Source organism: Ruditapes philippinarum, unplaced genomic scaffold (genome assembly GCF_026571515.1).
Source record: "Ruditapes philippinarum isolate M1 unplaced genomic scaffold, ASM2657151v2 ctg570_1_1_1_1, whole genome shotgun sequence".
NCBI classification, from domain to species: Eukaryota; Metazoa; Mollusca; class Bivalvia; order Venerida; family Veneridae; genus Ruditapes; species Ruditapes philippinarum.
This window is the reverse complement of record NW_026859409.1, coordinates 134505-150851: the sequence shown is the minus strand read 5'-3', so window position 1 is coordinate 150851 and position 16347 is coordinate 134505. Positions and strand designations below refer to the sequence as shown.

At 31.4% G+C, this 16347-nt stretch overlaps 1 protein-coding gene across 1 annotated transcript in view; it reads left to right on the top strand.

The window, feature by feature from the left end:
• LOC132756394 (protogenin-like) overlaps positions 1–16347 on the top strand; it is a 77793-nt gene that overhangs the window by 27382 nt on the left and 34064 nt on the right. The window contains exons 3-4 of the mRNA XM_060747462.1: positions 1533–1674; positions 14964–15100. Of these exons, the coding sequence (XP_060603445.1) occupies positions 1533–1674; positions 14964–15100 (279 nt within the window). The remainder of the gene's footprint in view (positions 1–1532; positions 1675–14963; positions 15101–16347) is intronic.

Below are 16347 nucleotides of genomic sequence, written 5' to 3'. Positions count from 1 at the left end.
ATATCAAATGTGTATAACACATACAGGTCTATTAGACACAAGGGATTCGAGATCAGGATTGAGGTCAGGGTCAAAATTCATGTTTAAAAAATTTCACTATTAATATGCTGGGTTTAACATTTCATGCTATCTTAGAAAAGGGACTTTGATATGATATAATAGATGACGAAATGTCCGAACCATTCCTTTATTACTATTCAAGATATCTAAGTATTAAAAACTTAATCTAATTGACCTTGATCTTAAAACCGATCCTTATTTTGATCCTGTTACCATTGTACTTTTTTATCTTTAATCCTAAATTTTTAATCCTTATTTCAAATCAGCTACAAGAAACATTTTGAATATATTCAATGAAAGATTCATGATGCAATGCAACAAAATTAGGATCATTTGATCCTGATTTTCTTTTTCTTTTGTCCTGGGCATAAAGTCGGGAATTATTCAATAAAACAATAGTATGAAGCTGGTTAGTACGGGGTAAAAATAAAAAAAACAAAAACAAAAAACACAATTAGTTACTCCTTGATTTATCTTATTTCTTGCAAGTGCGGTAATAGAAATACTTTAAGCTACACACTTTTTAAACGTTACAAAACACTTCTTCAATATATTTCAACAAGACCTAAAGCGTTCAATTTAAATTCAAATAAGTTTTTACTTGTCTTGATTTGCAGTGACTTGAGTCAATTTATTTTTATGAAAACAAACGTTTTAAAAATGGATGACTAATAGATAAATACTCTAAATTATCAAACATTTCATTAAAAACTTTTAAGATATATTTGAATTTGATTTTTGAAAATTACTTGACCCAACTTTTACTTGCAAAAATGCTTTATCATTTAATTAATAACGTACTTGAAAGTACATGTAAATTTTTTGCGGTTTTAAAAAGTTTGTCAAACATAAAATACGCGTTCATAAAAGAAAAGTTTGTGCTCATCTTACATTAAAATACAGTAAAAATATATTGCTTACTCATTGCATACAACTTTTAAAGACAAATTATACTAATAACAGACAAAATACTTCAATTATCAATTAAAGATACGTGTTTAGATCAATCAAAGGGCTTAATAAATAAGAAAAAAAGATCGTTCTTTTTCACTGATGAAATACCTTAAAATTTTAATCTAAATACTGATGTTAATGGTTCGCTTTAAACGTTTGTATATTTAAGAATGCATTGAGCATTTAATGGTTTACAACAATGTAGAACATTAACAGATATTTATGAATAATAAATAGAGAATATGACCCCCAAAAAAGCAACACCTACAATACTGCTTACAATAATAACAGAATTTAGGAAGCTAAACATTAATACTTGTTACCACGCTAAATATATTAAAATGACTTGTCCATCTTTCCATCATTTTAAGATTTCAAAAGATTTTGTTTATTGCTGAGTGCTGTTTATGTATGTATATATTTGGGAATGTTTCAAACAGTTGTTATAAAATGGTGATTGTTTTACAGAGTGGTCGTTCTAGAGAGGTTACACTGTACGATTAACCTTTTTATTTCAGAGCCTACCTTACGCATTGAACCCGAGAACATTAATGTTATTACTGGAGGGGTCGCAAGATTTCAGTGCCAGATAGAGTCTGCTTCTCCGAAAGCACCATTTTGTGTATGGGAACACCCAAGACAAGACAGTCAAATAAACAGGTCAGTGTTTATGCTATTCTATATGGAGTGTTCTTTAGTACAATTTATTATCATTATGAATATTTTTTTAAGTTACAAAGTGTTTGTGTGAGAGATAATGGTTCGATCCTTTACAGAGTGTCTGAACCTTAAAGTCTCAAGACTTTTAAAAATAAAATTCAACAAATTTTTAATTTGAATCTTTAACCTTGAAAAACATATTTTTTCGTAAAAACGGAAAGAACGTGTATATACTAAAAGTTAAACAAATATGTTTAAATTCTGACCCTGCTTTGCACCTTTTGTGATTAAATTCTCTTTGTATCGCACCATGGCTAAACGCTTTACATTTTCTTATCGTTTGTTTTTAATCTGTTTACATTTCCTTGATAATAATGTTTCTATCGCTAAGTTACATGTGTGGTCTTTTCCTTTCCACAATTTCATTCAGACAAAAAAGTGAACTATCAGTTTCGAGGTGTGAAATAATTGATGTTCGCGGAAGGAAATATATCTAATTTCACATACTGTTATAAATCCATACCTTTTTGCTAGAAATAGTTGCTTTTCTGTTTATATTTGATTTTATGAGACTAATAAAGTGTTTCTATATATGACACATTAACCGCTTTAACCACAGTTTCTGCTGGCAACAACTGTTACCACTTTAGGCTTTCGACAAGGTTCTATACTATAAGGTGCTGTTTTAGTTATTATAACTATCATTGATTTTGCATTTTGATATCAAGTTCACTTTTATTAACTTCAAAATAGACTGGATTGTTGCAAATGAAGAGCAGAGTCAGCGGTTTAAGTTGGAAAGCATGGTAGATAGATACTTTTTCACAATTTTAATTGAAATTGTTGTATTTTATTTGATTAAAAAACCTGTTAAGTAAAAAAGGTCATGAGGACAAACCCGCATTTTTAAATGTTTTTCGCATGTTAGACGCGATGAAAGTTGCATCGAATGTGTAATCAATTGTCATAAAAATAGCAAAGCCTCAAAAAGTGATATTTTGTCTTCCAAACAATATACTTGATTACTATAATTTTACTAATGGCCAAAAAAGCAATAGCTCTATAGCCTATGTGTACCTTTTTCGGAAAATTGTAAAGAAAAAACAAACAAACAAAAAACACAACAATACAAAGCTTTGGCTATAAGGGCCTTTAAAAGGTCAAAAAGCAGAGATCGTGCAAATTTCTACATTTAAGGTTGTACGGAGCATAATAATTATTCATATCGCAGTACAAACCATTCAAAGTATTTCGCTTGCCAATTATGTGTAGAATTATCGCTAAACCCAACTTAAAATAGCAATGGAATATTTTTTTCTTTTTTCTTAGGGAACGAATGTTCTAGAAAATTTAGAATCAATGTAAGTCAGTGTAACAAAGTTGCAAACATGATAACCTGTATTTCTTTATTGCTTTTAGTTCGTTTATAGTTTACCTCTGACTTTAAAGAGGCCTTTAGCTTTTCTAAAGGTTAAATATGCTATTTTTAGTTAAATCGTTTCATATAATTGTCAAATCAAAAGAATTAAGGTGGAAAATGTTACATTACAGACCATAAAATACATAAACAATTAGAAAACACCACAATGACACCTCTTATCTATCGGTCCGCTCTCTACATTTAAGTTAGAAAAGAGGACAATTCGTTTCCCGACCTTCTATTTTTAGAAACGAACGTCCCTTAGACCCTTACGCGTTATTAATAGTTCTAGGGTCACGGTTTTCATGCTAAACAGTGATATAATGCTCTTTTCCAAGATAAAGTAATGAAATACTTAGTTTGAAACAACACAGAATTGTTTTTCCAACGGAAAATAAAAGCTGAAGGCCGTTTTAAGAGCTGCCATTTTTACAGTTCACCTTTCTAGGATGAAAGAAAAGGAAATATATCATCTTAAAAGTTTGTTAGATAACTATAATCTGTATTACGTATTACTGGAGTGCGGACAGATTAAGCAGTGACACAATTAAGACCCCAAAAATAACAATTATTGTCAATGAAAGTTGTCCTTTATTACACGTTGCGTTCATCGGGCGTGAAATGTCAGCGTTCGTGAATTTTTGAAATAATGCTCACAGTCAACATAACACATATATTTAATGTTGTTTAAAACATACGTGACAATCACCAGAATGCTAGAAAATTCAGCTCTCGAGGGATTCCAAATTCTGAGTTTATTGACTTGCATTAATGTGTGTAAAAATATGTGTGGCGGTGGTAAAATATCGCCCAGTACTTCACCTTAGCCTAGTTTTGTGGCTTTTGAGATGTTTAATTTCTTGTTAACTACATTGGATGTCCAAGACAATGTGTTGGCAAGAAATATCTTGCAGCTTTCTTTGTATCTTTCTTATTACAATAAACTAAATCAAATTAGAATTTTCTAGCCATCGAGGATGCTGCGAAATTAAAACTTATTCTGACAATTTAACGAATTTAGAAAATACAGTATACTTTGTCTTATTTGGATTAGTCAAATGATCATTCATCTCTTTAGATAATCAAAGTCCTCCGTTTATTTATCAAACGTTTAAGAGAAATCTAATTACTCCTGTACTAGTTTTGTTTGCAAATTAGATCACAAAGGAAGAAACACTTCGTTTTGATATATTTATTTGCCGTTCTGTTCCACATGCCTGAAAAAAAGGATCATTTGGCCTTAAAAAGTATCATTTGTTGTAACCTATATTTTTTGTTTGGTTTTAAATTTGTACTATGTCATACCATCCAGAAACCGATACATTATACCGAGATTTGACACTAGTGCACATTCATGGACAATATGGTACCATTTGTTGAAGTCTGATTTTGTAATCCGCAAAAATTTGCTTGTCATAAAACAACATGTAAAAAAGAGAAAAAATATATATAATGATAATGAACGTGTTTACATATTTCAAGCATAATGTTTGAATGTTTGCTTAAAGAACTAAAAGAATACAACATATGGTATCATTTACTAGCTGTCCTTGAAGGCAGGTAGTTTCTTCTCTGCAGGATGTTTTTTATATTTTCCCTTTTTTATATTCTATTCCTGTTTTATTTTTCTATAATCATATAATGGTAATGGTATTGTCTAATTAAATAACATTGTATGTATTAAGTCGAGATATAAATGACATATTATACATGCAGTGATGTGTTTGTTTATTTAATGGAACAAGAATGATTTCCCTTTGCCATTATTACAGAGTTATTACGGAGTTAGACTAGCCTGCACATCTGTGCACTGCGACAAGGATCTATACTTTTGGTAGCTCTATTATTGTATTTTGATATTGAAATCACTTACACGTGAGATAGACTCTGTCAAATTCAAAGCAGAGCAATGACATGACACAAATTCAGCAAGTTAAGAGTTTTTTTAAATACCATACATTTAGCTTTTATGTGAATAAAATATGAGGGAGCTATGCCTTTATGAACAGGCTCAATCCAACGCCTGCAACATTTTCAATTTTGTCGTTTGGGCGTTCTTTAGCGATTCCGTTTTTCCCTTTGGAAATATGGCTTTTTTTAAATAAGGAGTAATGTCTTTTTGTTTGTTTTTTTTTAAAAAAAGCCAGGTTGGTTTGCCTTTTATTTTAAAAGGTGAGGGGATATACCGTTATGGAGATATCTTTTTATTAAAAAGGGTTAGGGAGGTACGCCTTTTTGTTTAAAAAATAGGGAGGTTTGCCTTTTGTGTAAAAAGGTAGGGAAATATACAATTTTTGAGATATTCCTTTTGTTTTAAAGGTTTGATATATGTCACAACAATCAAAACAAGTTCAAATTAGAACATTAACACTTCAAACATTTTTGTCAAGGTTTAATCTTGGTGCAATTAAAGGCTATGAGGAGTTTTTATTGTGGTTTTAAACATTGAGTTTACTTTTTTTAACCATTATTTTGATAAAAAAAATGTTTCGAGTTTACTGCAATATTATCGACTGATTTTGATTTCTTTTCCAAGTACAATGTTTCTATTGATATAATTGTATCTAATAATCATAAATGTATGCCATGCAACACAAGCTTTATATTACATGTATATTGCATTTCTTTTATTCAAATCACTACTGTACCAATGTAACAACTAGCCCTCCTAGTGAAACCTTTACAAAAACATCATATCAGAGTGTATGTTTTGATCGAAATAAAGTGCATGTTTTATCAAAATACAATCAAAAGCAAATATAAAAAAAGAGATAACAAATAAATATCATAGCAGGAAAAAAGATTTTTTTATCAATCAGGTTGACAATGATTCATTGTGGTGTTTTGGGGGATAATGATATCTGAGTGATAACAACGCCAACTGCAAAATAAAGTTTTAAGCATTTTAATTTTCTGATACTAGAGATATTAGAATAGTAAATTGAATGTTTTTGATTGACAATTGTAGTATCAGAATCATAACTTAATTGCGGTGTTAATTGCTTTAGTTTTATAACGAAAGTCATTAATGAATGTTTTCGTTACATTTTTTTGAGAACGTCTATGGCTGAGTGGTTAAGGTCGTTGACTTCGAATCACTTGCCCCTTACCTCTATGGGTTCGATTTCCTTCAGAGACATTGGTTTTTGTTATGTTTAGAAGCTATCCAGTAATCTAAGGAAACATCGGTGGTTCAATCTGGGTGTCTGCTTGTCCTGTAACGATATTCCACGGAGGAAACCCAGAGGTCTTACCCTACCAGCTGGAAAAAATCGCCATTTGACCTACCGGTGTGACTTAAAAACCCAATAGAAAATTACTTTTTTCTCTAATTGTATCATGCATTTGTCGATAGAGAAATTTCATTTCATGAATATATTCTAAAATAACAGAAGTAACCAATGGGATAGTATTATAAGCAAATAGATACCCTAAAATGCGGCATATACAAATACCATTTCCTTCGAATAATTGTTTAACCGGGACTTGAAGTCAAACAAAACAAAACAAAGCACCGTTTGTTATGTATGAAATAAGTTTTAATTTTTTTTTAAACACTCGTCAACACGTTGAAATCACAGGCGTTCGGCACATTTGTCTTGCCAGTAATGGTCAGATTATCATAAAATAAACTCCCCTTGATAACCAAGACCCAGCACCTGTTTACTACATATAGTTTCTATAATATAGAGTAAACGGGTGCTGGATAGAAATTTTGTTCTTGGTGATCAAGGGGAGATTATTTTATGATAATTTGATTAAAATTGGCAAGACAAATGTGCCGAACACCTGTGGTTGAAAATCAATGGAAGTAATGTTGACAAGTAAGTTATAAAAAAGGGTATGGTTTAGAGAAAAAAAATCATATAAAAAATTAAATCCGCCGGATTTTAAAATTGCTCAGTATCTTATCTGAATTGATTTGGAGTCGTTATATCAACGTTCCGAAACTTTTTTAATGTCAACTTAATGATAAAGCGGATAGACTTGAAACCTTTAAATATCCATTTATTCCCATGATGTGACTTTCGGTTTCGATCTCTTAACTCTTTTTTCAAGCTTATCGGTTTCGATCTCTTAACTTTTTTTTAGAGCTTTTCTGTTTCGATCTCTTAACTCTCGTTTAATCTTAACTCTCTTTTAAGCTTTTCGGTTTCGATCTCTTAACTCTTTTTAAAGCTTTCCGGTTTCGATCTCTTAACCCTTTTTATAGTTTTTTTTTGTTTCGATCTCTTAACTCTTTTTAGAGCTTTTTGATTTCGATCTCTTAACAATTATAGAGATTTTTTGGTTTCGATCTCTTAACTCATTTTAGAGCTTTTTGGTTTCGATCTCTTAACTCATTTTAAAGATTTTCGGTCTCGATCATTTTACTCTTTTTTTTAAAGCTTTTCGGTTTCGATCTCTTAACTCTTTTTTCAAGCTTATCGATTTCGATCTCTAATTTTTTTTAAAAGCTTTTCGGTTTCGATTTCGTTTTTCGATTTCGATATCTTAACTCTTTTTTTAAAGCTTTACGGTTTTGAACTCTTAACTCTGTTTTAGAGCTTTTTGGTTTCAAAATTTTAACTTTTTTTAGAGCTTTTTGGTTTCTTTATCTTAACTTTTTTTTAAACCTTTTCGGTTTCGATCTCTTAACACTTTTTAAAACTTTTTGATTTCGATCTCTTAACTCTTTTTAGAGCTTTTTGGTTGCGATCTCTTAACTCTTTTTTTAAGCTGTAGACGCCACTTACAGACAATTATAGAAACAATAAGGCTTTTTTTGTCTTTCACATCGCCAAAACATACACGAAAAATGAAACTTTTCCAAATATACTCGCGTGCAAGTAATGCTATAATTCTATAATAATGCTATAATTCTATTTTTTTTTTCTTTAGTTTGAAATTCACTAACACGTCTAAAAATATTTGTTAGAATAATAATGATTACTTATGTAAGGCCTACTTAACCTATTGTATACGTCAAATCATAAAGTACATAGAACAAAAAAGTAACACATAGTGTCAAATATCACATATTATCTAATACATCTTATAAATATCCTCTGTGAGCATTACTTGGTTTTCTTTTTTGTTCTTTGAAACCAAGCCTGTCTTATTATCTATTTTCAGAGTCGTTTGCGAAAAACATAGCTCTGTATCTACTTAATTACTTAATTATCTACTTTAATTAGTGTTTTACCAACCTTAGCACATCATTTAAATTATAATATGTCCTTAACAACATACAGGATCTTTAAGAAAAAAATACTGAGTGAATAGCGAACAGTAGACAATGACCTTGGTCTGTACTGGTTGCATGGGTGGAATCCGAGGTATCGCCAGCACCATAATGATATATCAAAATTAGTACATATACCAGAAGATTTTATTTTTTTTAATTTTGAATGAAAAAAACAACAAAAAACAAAACAAACAATACAACAAAACGAAACGGAAAAACGAGGTCAACAGGGTTACATGTGTATCAGGTTTTTTTTTGCATGCCTGTAAATTATAATTCTATATATGAATATAAGCATTAATAATACATAATATGATATTTGATCGAGTTATTGCCTATAATTTAGCAATGTGGTCTTGTGCATGTTGCTCAAATGTTAAGAAGCCATAACATTTTATGACAATTATATCCTGTCCTCTCTGACTTTTATACATCATTGTCAAGAGTTTTTATAACATTTAAGCCGCGTCACGACAAAACCAACATAATGGGTTTGCGACCAGCATGGATCCAGACCAGCCTGCGCATCCGCGCAGTCTGATCAGGATCCATGCTGTTCGCTATCAGTTTCACTACTTGTTATAGGGTTTGTAAGCGAACAGCATGGATCCTGATCAGACTGCGCGGATGCGCAGGCTGGTCTGGATCCATGCTGGTCGCAAACCCATTATGTTGGTTTTGTCGTGACACGGCTCATTTAACGTTAACCAAACCTGTAAAAACCTACGGATATCAAGTATGCACCATTTGTAAAATATTAACCCGGCTGCTTCATAAAATTGTATTTTCCCCCTTTTTACATATAAATTCAGTCATGTTGTAAATACATATTTGATGTCACAATATATAGATAGTTTAATTACTTACAATTTCATTAATAAATTTCAATACGTATGCTTTTTCTGGCAAACTTTTGTCAATAGATAAATGGCAACATCCCATCAAAAGCAAGTCCTCTTTAAATTGTCGTGGCAAAAGCTGCAAGCAAATTGGTGATGCAAGGTATATTAAAATAATTAAGTGTAATCCGAACAAAATTTCATGAAAATTGCAGACTCTGTTTGTTTGACCGTGTACATGAGGAATAATGAAAAAAAATCTTAAATTCCTCACGCCTCTGAAGTAAGATCTCCTTTAAATTGTCGGTTTTACCAGACAATGACCAAATCTATCAATATTATTAGTGAGTGTTAGAAACGTTGTATTTTTAATTATCTTTTAATATAAACTGTGTCTGCAATTTTCAATGTGTGTTCGCAGCTTTCTTAGCTCTCGAGTGATCTCCCCTTTTCAAGAATGTTCACGACAATGACCTCCCTTTTTCTAGATTGTTCGTCGCGATGAACTCCCCTTTTCTAGAATTTTCTTTTAGATGATCTCACCTTTTCTAGAATGCACATGGCGATAATCTCCCCCTTTCTAGAATGCACCTGGCGATGACCTCCCCTTTTCTGAAATTTTCGTGGCGATGACCTGCCCTTTTCTGGAATTTTCGTGGCGATGAGCTTCCCTTTTCTAGATTGTTCATGGCGATGATCTCCCCTTTTCTGGAATGTTCATAGCGAGTATCTTCCCTTTTCTAGAATGTTCTTGGCGATGATCTCCCCTTTTCTGGATTGTTCATTTTCGCGCAGAAGGCTTTTGTAATGGTACTTGTTTATGAGAAGCAATTATAAACTGTCCGTAAACGCGTCCACCTAAAGTACATATGCAGATATGTATGTACTTTCTTAATTCATGTTATGGTGGTGTAAACTAGATCAAAGCAAAAAAAGACTAAAAAAAAGGTTAAAAACTTAGCTGATTTACATACCTACTAGGACAATGTCAAGATTATGCAGAAAAGTGCAAGCGCAAAAATCGTACAGGTAATGTTATATGTATACATTTGGAAAACAAAAAAACTATTTAAGTGTATATATATATCTCATTTGACAAACATTTAAACTGAATTTAAAAGGAGTATCATGTAGCATATCTCGCTTAACAGACGTTTAAATTGAATTTCTATAGGTAGTTTACAAAGTTGCCGATACCATTTCAACGTTCTCTTCATATTTCTTGGAACTGCAACAAAATGAAGAAATTAAAAACAAGTTTATCCTCAACTTAGTTAAACGCATTAACCTACATTGCATATGCATTCATGTTAAATCTTAATTCGTGTTCACTTTAAAAATGTCTAAGTGCAACATTGCCCTAATGGTTATGATATATGCAGCTTAATCGATAGGTTGTAAGTTGAAGTCCTACTCGTGTCATGATCATGTTTACTTTTATGGAACCAGTACTGGTCCATGTAATGTTGCTAGAACTTGTTGCCAACTTCATTTATGTTTAGTTCACCTGTCACAAAGTGACAAGGTGAGCTTTTGTGATCACATTTCGTCTGGCGTCCGCCCGTCCGTCTGTCCGTAAAATTTTACTTTAAACGACATCTTCTCATAAACCACTGAGCCAATTGCAATCAAACTTCACAGGAATTTTCCTTTAAAAAGCACAAAGAGCTAGAGCCTAGATATTCGGCCTGAAACATCTTCTAGTGAGTGTCTACCAAGTTTGTTTAAATAAAAACCATGGGGTCAAAGTTGGCCCCGTCCTAGGGGTCTGATTTTCTTATATGTATATAGAAAAAAAATCTTCTTGTAAAAAACTCAAATAGCTTAAGCTTAGAAATTAAGCATGAAACATCTTCTAGTGGGTGTCTGCCAAGTTCAAATAAAAGCCCTTGGGTCAAAAGTGGCCCCGCCCGGATGTCATTGATTTTTCTTATATGTATATAGTAAAAACCCAAAGAGCTAGGGCTAAGATATTTAGCATGATGAATCTTTTTATGGGTGTCTACCAAGTTTGTTCAAATAAAGGCCCTGGGGTCAAGATTGACCCCACCCAAGAGGGTTATAGATTTTCTTTATATGCATATAGTAAAAACTTAAAAAAACATTCTTTTAAAAATTCAAAGAGCTAGAGCTTAGATATTTAGCATGAAATATCTTCTAGTGAATGTCTACCAAGTTTGTTCAAATAAAAGTCCTAGTGTCAAAATTGGCCCGCCCCGGGCGTCGTTGATTTTCCTTATATGTACACATCTTTATGAAACTGTTGGTTTTCCTTAGCAATAGCAACCAATAATGTTTTTTACATATGTAATATTTCAGATACAAAAATGAACTTTGTGATATCAGTTTAAGATTTAGATTATATATTTGCTTTTGTTTAAAGTTTACAAAATATTTGTTCTTTGTCATGGAGAGTTTCTATATTCAGGTAAGCTATTTCAGGGCCATCATGGCCCTCTTGTTGTTATATTTTTAATAGGCTTGTACATTGTACATGATCTATAACACAATGATATAATTTTACAGACATAACGCCAATATAATGGTAATAGCAATCATGATATTTTTTCACAATTCATTTATCAAAAATAACTAGAAAAACTGCATTATCTAACGACTTTTTACCGTTTTCCAAAAAAATTTTAATTTAGATTTATAGCGAAATGGTAACATTGAATATTTTTAGCAGTGGTTTTAGTAGAATTGTAATTTTTGTAGAAAAATTGTGAAATGATGATGAAAATGTCAAAATATCTAGAAATCATTATTTAAAATTTAATAGTTACCGAATGCAATAGCATCTCAGTGCACGCTCGCAGGTGTTTCAAAAATGCCATAAAAACGTTCATAAACATATGGTTGATACTCGGAAAAGCCGTTATTTTTTATCCCTTCTTTGTAAAAGTAGAAAACAACAAAAATATTTAAATAATATATGTGACACGCTGGTTTTATTGCCTGATTAGTTTTTTAACTTGCCTGATTAACTCAAATTATTCAATTTGATTAAAGTGGGGTCCATATGATACTTTTCGCAGAAAAGCATGGCATTGTGTAGAGACAGTTGGTCGCTTTCAGAATGGCTATTTTTTTTTTTTTTTTTTTTTTTTTTTTTTTGAAGACTACCCACACAATAGTAAATAATAGTAGCTTTATCTGTATGTTTAATATAAATCACTATTACGTTTATTAGATTATGTGATGTATTGACATGAATTGTGATTTCGAACGTTATATGTTGTGTATATTGTAATTTGTATTGGTACCAATGAGAAATGTTTTCTGATACGTATGTCTTATCTGTAATTATGTAAGAAATAAACCATGATATATTTAATCTTCGAGTGCTAGGAAACTAAAATATAAATACTTCTATGAATAAGTAGAATATCTCATGAATTATTTATTAAAGTTTTACACTATTCAAAACTGTATAAAATCGGGTTTTCCTTTCATAATCTTTCATCAATTTTGTATAAATGAAGAAAATACTAAAATAATTAACTACAGCTTTATATTAACTATATCTTCTGTTAAGAAGAAGATATGACTTTTATTTAGCACTTTTTGCCAATTCCCCTTCATTATTTTTAAGAAATCAATAAAATGTGTTTCCCACTTTAAAAAGCTTTAGTTTCGATTTCGTTGAAGCTATATAAAGGGGAAATGCTTACAATCATATTAAGGATACACTTGTAGTTGCCATGTTTTCTTGTTAGATAATAGATCAATAAATTAAACACAGGTGTGAATTATTTTTGCCATAGAATGAAAGATTTGATATAGATCCCACAATATATATGATTTTTGTTTTTGTTATGATATATTTTTGTAATGTTATCGCATAATATTTAAATGGTATTATACATGTATTGTTACTGTAAATATTGTATCTGTAAATACTGTTATGCTCTTCATCTTTGGAGGAAATAAAAGTATCTATCTATCTACCTATATTAATTGAAAAGGTTCGATTAATGTTAGATTTCATGCTCTAGTCCAATCTATATTTTCTACGAGTAGAAAATAATAATAATAATAAAAAGACATTGGAACAGTGGCACTGGATTTACTATGAATATTTTAACCGTAAAACTGTTAAAATTATTTTACAATAACATTATTTTGTGCTTTTTTTTTGTTCGCATTATCCTACATAATCTTGACCTTGTCCTAGTCAGTATGTCATTATGCAAATCAGATCAGTTTTCAACAATCTTTTCTTTTCCTTTGATCAAGTATATAACGACATGAACTAAGATAGTATTTTACATATCAACACATGAATTATCATCTAAATTATAGACCCATTTGTGAATAATTTATAACAAGTAATAACCAAGTGCTTCATGCGTGGCAATAAACATAAATAAATAATAAATGAATAAATTACTGAACTATTTTATAGTGCATTTGTTTATCTATATTTCATTCAGACTATTTTAAACGTATATAACGTATACCTAAATTCGTTATTAAAGATTAAGCCATCGACATTCTAGAAAGGTAACCTCCCTCGTAAGCAATAAGAATAGGAGAAAAATAACAAATTATGGTGGCTGATTTTTGCCACGTCGTATTTCCGCCAGGCGAAAAACACGAAAGTACAACGTGACGCCTTTGTTGTACTTTCGCGAAAATACGATAATACGGCAAAATCACTACGAAGCGAAAATACGATGTGGCACAGTTCAGCCATATCAAATCAAATTATCACCATCATCATTATTATCATCATCATTTCACTTATATTTTCATTTAAAAATCTATAAACGATCACTTATTCTTGGATGATATAATTATGTGGGATAATTCGACGCTTTCGTTATTTTAAAGCCATTGTTTAAAGAGGAACAAACATAAATTAATTAATGTATACCAAAGATAGCGTTACATCAGAAATATTTCAAAAATGCCATTTATGCTTTGCTTTTTCGCAATTTATATATAATTTATTCACATCAAATTGAATGTCTTTCTCTGGAACGAATATTGTCGTCATTTCCGCACGTCGTTTATCAGTTAAGGTACATATGATGAAAGAAGTATGTGCGACTCCCTTGTTGTCTTATAATTATGTCTATTATCCTCGTTTCTTATTTAACCCCCCATTCCCCCCCCCCCCACACACACACACTAAAATGGTGTGTTTGGTGACAAAGTAAGTTTAGCAATCATTATCACAGTCACCAATCCTTTTCTATTAGCCAAAATGCAACAAAAACAAATAATAACAACGGATTATATCAAAATTGAAAAATTGCAATAAATTAAACAGCATAATTGACAACTGGTATGAACTTGTATGCTACTAGAGAGTCTACAACAAAGTACTCATTTGGCTTGTTATGTGTATTGTATTTGTAATGAGTTTAACGGCTTATAGTTTCGTATTTCATCTTCACTAACATTTAGAAAAATTGTTTACCTGAGTAAAGCATGAACACAACTTCAAAATATAATCAAACCACACATGTGGGCCTATTTTGTTGTGTGCAGGTTCAATTCTCGGGTGAGGCGTTATTTCTCCGTGATATAAGATATCAGACATTGAGTCTCATGATCATTTGTCTCTCATTGCTGCTTCCGAAATCACGTTGGAGTAGTTGCTGGTCACGTGGTAATTACTGGTTAGTTATCCAGGATAACCGGTTAAGCGGATCGACCGCCGATCAAAACGCGGTGTCAAAAAAAACAACAGAATAACAATACAATACATGCTAAACAAAACTATTCGAGACACTGAATCGACCAATGTGTGAAAATAATGTTTTTAATATGTTCTGTGTTCTTATATTTACAGACTGTCAAGTCATCTGGGTATCCTACAACTTTACAATGTCTCAGATACGGATGGTGGAAAATATACCTGTAGATATTTCACAAGTCTCCACTCACATGACGTTCTAGAGAAAAGTGCCTTCCTATCGGTTCATTCAGGTAATTACTTTTATCGGTTAATCAGGTAATTACTTTTATCGGTTATTCAGGTAATTACTTTTATCGGTTATTCAGGTAATTACTTTCATTGGTTATTCAGATAATTACTTTTATTGGTTATTCAGGTTATTACTTTTATCGGTTATTCAGGTAATTACTTTTTTCGGTTATTCAGATAATTACTTTTATTGGTTATTCATGTTATTACTTTTATCGGTGATTCAGGTAATTACTTTAATTGGTTTTTCATGTTATTACTTTTATCGGTCATTCACTTAAATACTTTTATCGGTCATTCAGGTTATTACTTTTATCAGTTATTCAGGGAATTACTTTTATCGGCTATTCAGGTAATAACTTTTATCGGTTCAGTCATTTTTAGAAAATGAGTACCTATCGGTTCAGTAAGCTGTATTCAGAAAAATTAAAATCTAAACGTTCAGTTAGCTATATTTAGAAAAATGAGTACCTATCGCTTCAGTTAGCTATAGACATATCGGTTCAGTTAGCTATATTTAGAAAAATGAGACATATCGGTTCAGTTAGCTATATTTAGAAAAATGAGACATACCGGTTCAGTTAGCTATATTTAGAAAAATTAGTACCTATCGGTTCAGTGTTCAGTTAGCTATATTTAGAAAAATGAGTATCTATTGGTTCAGTTATCTATATTAAGAAAAATGAGTTCCTATCAGAATCCATACAGGCAGCTTTATATAGAAGAATGAATTCCTATCGCTTAACTTGGGTAACTAGTTTCAGAAAAATGAGTCCCTGTAGGTTTATTCAGGTAGCTATTATTTAGAAAAATGAGTTCCAATCGGTATATTTAGGTAGATAATTTTAGAAAAATGAGCTCCTTTTGGTTTATTAAGGTAGCTTTCCTTTAAGAAAAAATAAGTTCCTATCGGTTTATCGAGGCAGCACTTTTTAAAAACAAAATGCCATCCTATCGGTCCATGCAGATACTTTTTTTGAAGAAAAAAGTCCTGTCGGTTCATTTAGGTACACTATAGTTATTGTAACGGTTCATTTAAGTGGATATTTTTTGGAAAGGTGCCTTTCCTATTGGCACTTCCATGGGATAGTTTTCAAGAAAGAGCCTTCTTTTAGTCTCATTAAAGGGGTGCTGTGGCCTAGTGGTTAAGGTGTGTGCCTCTCAACCCAGGGATCATGGGTTTGAGCCCTAATCAGGTCGCAACCATGTTTCCTCATATGGTGCCAGGAAGGTGACGATTCGAAAGTGA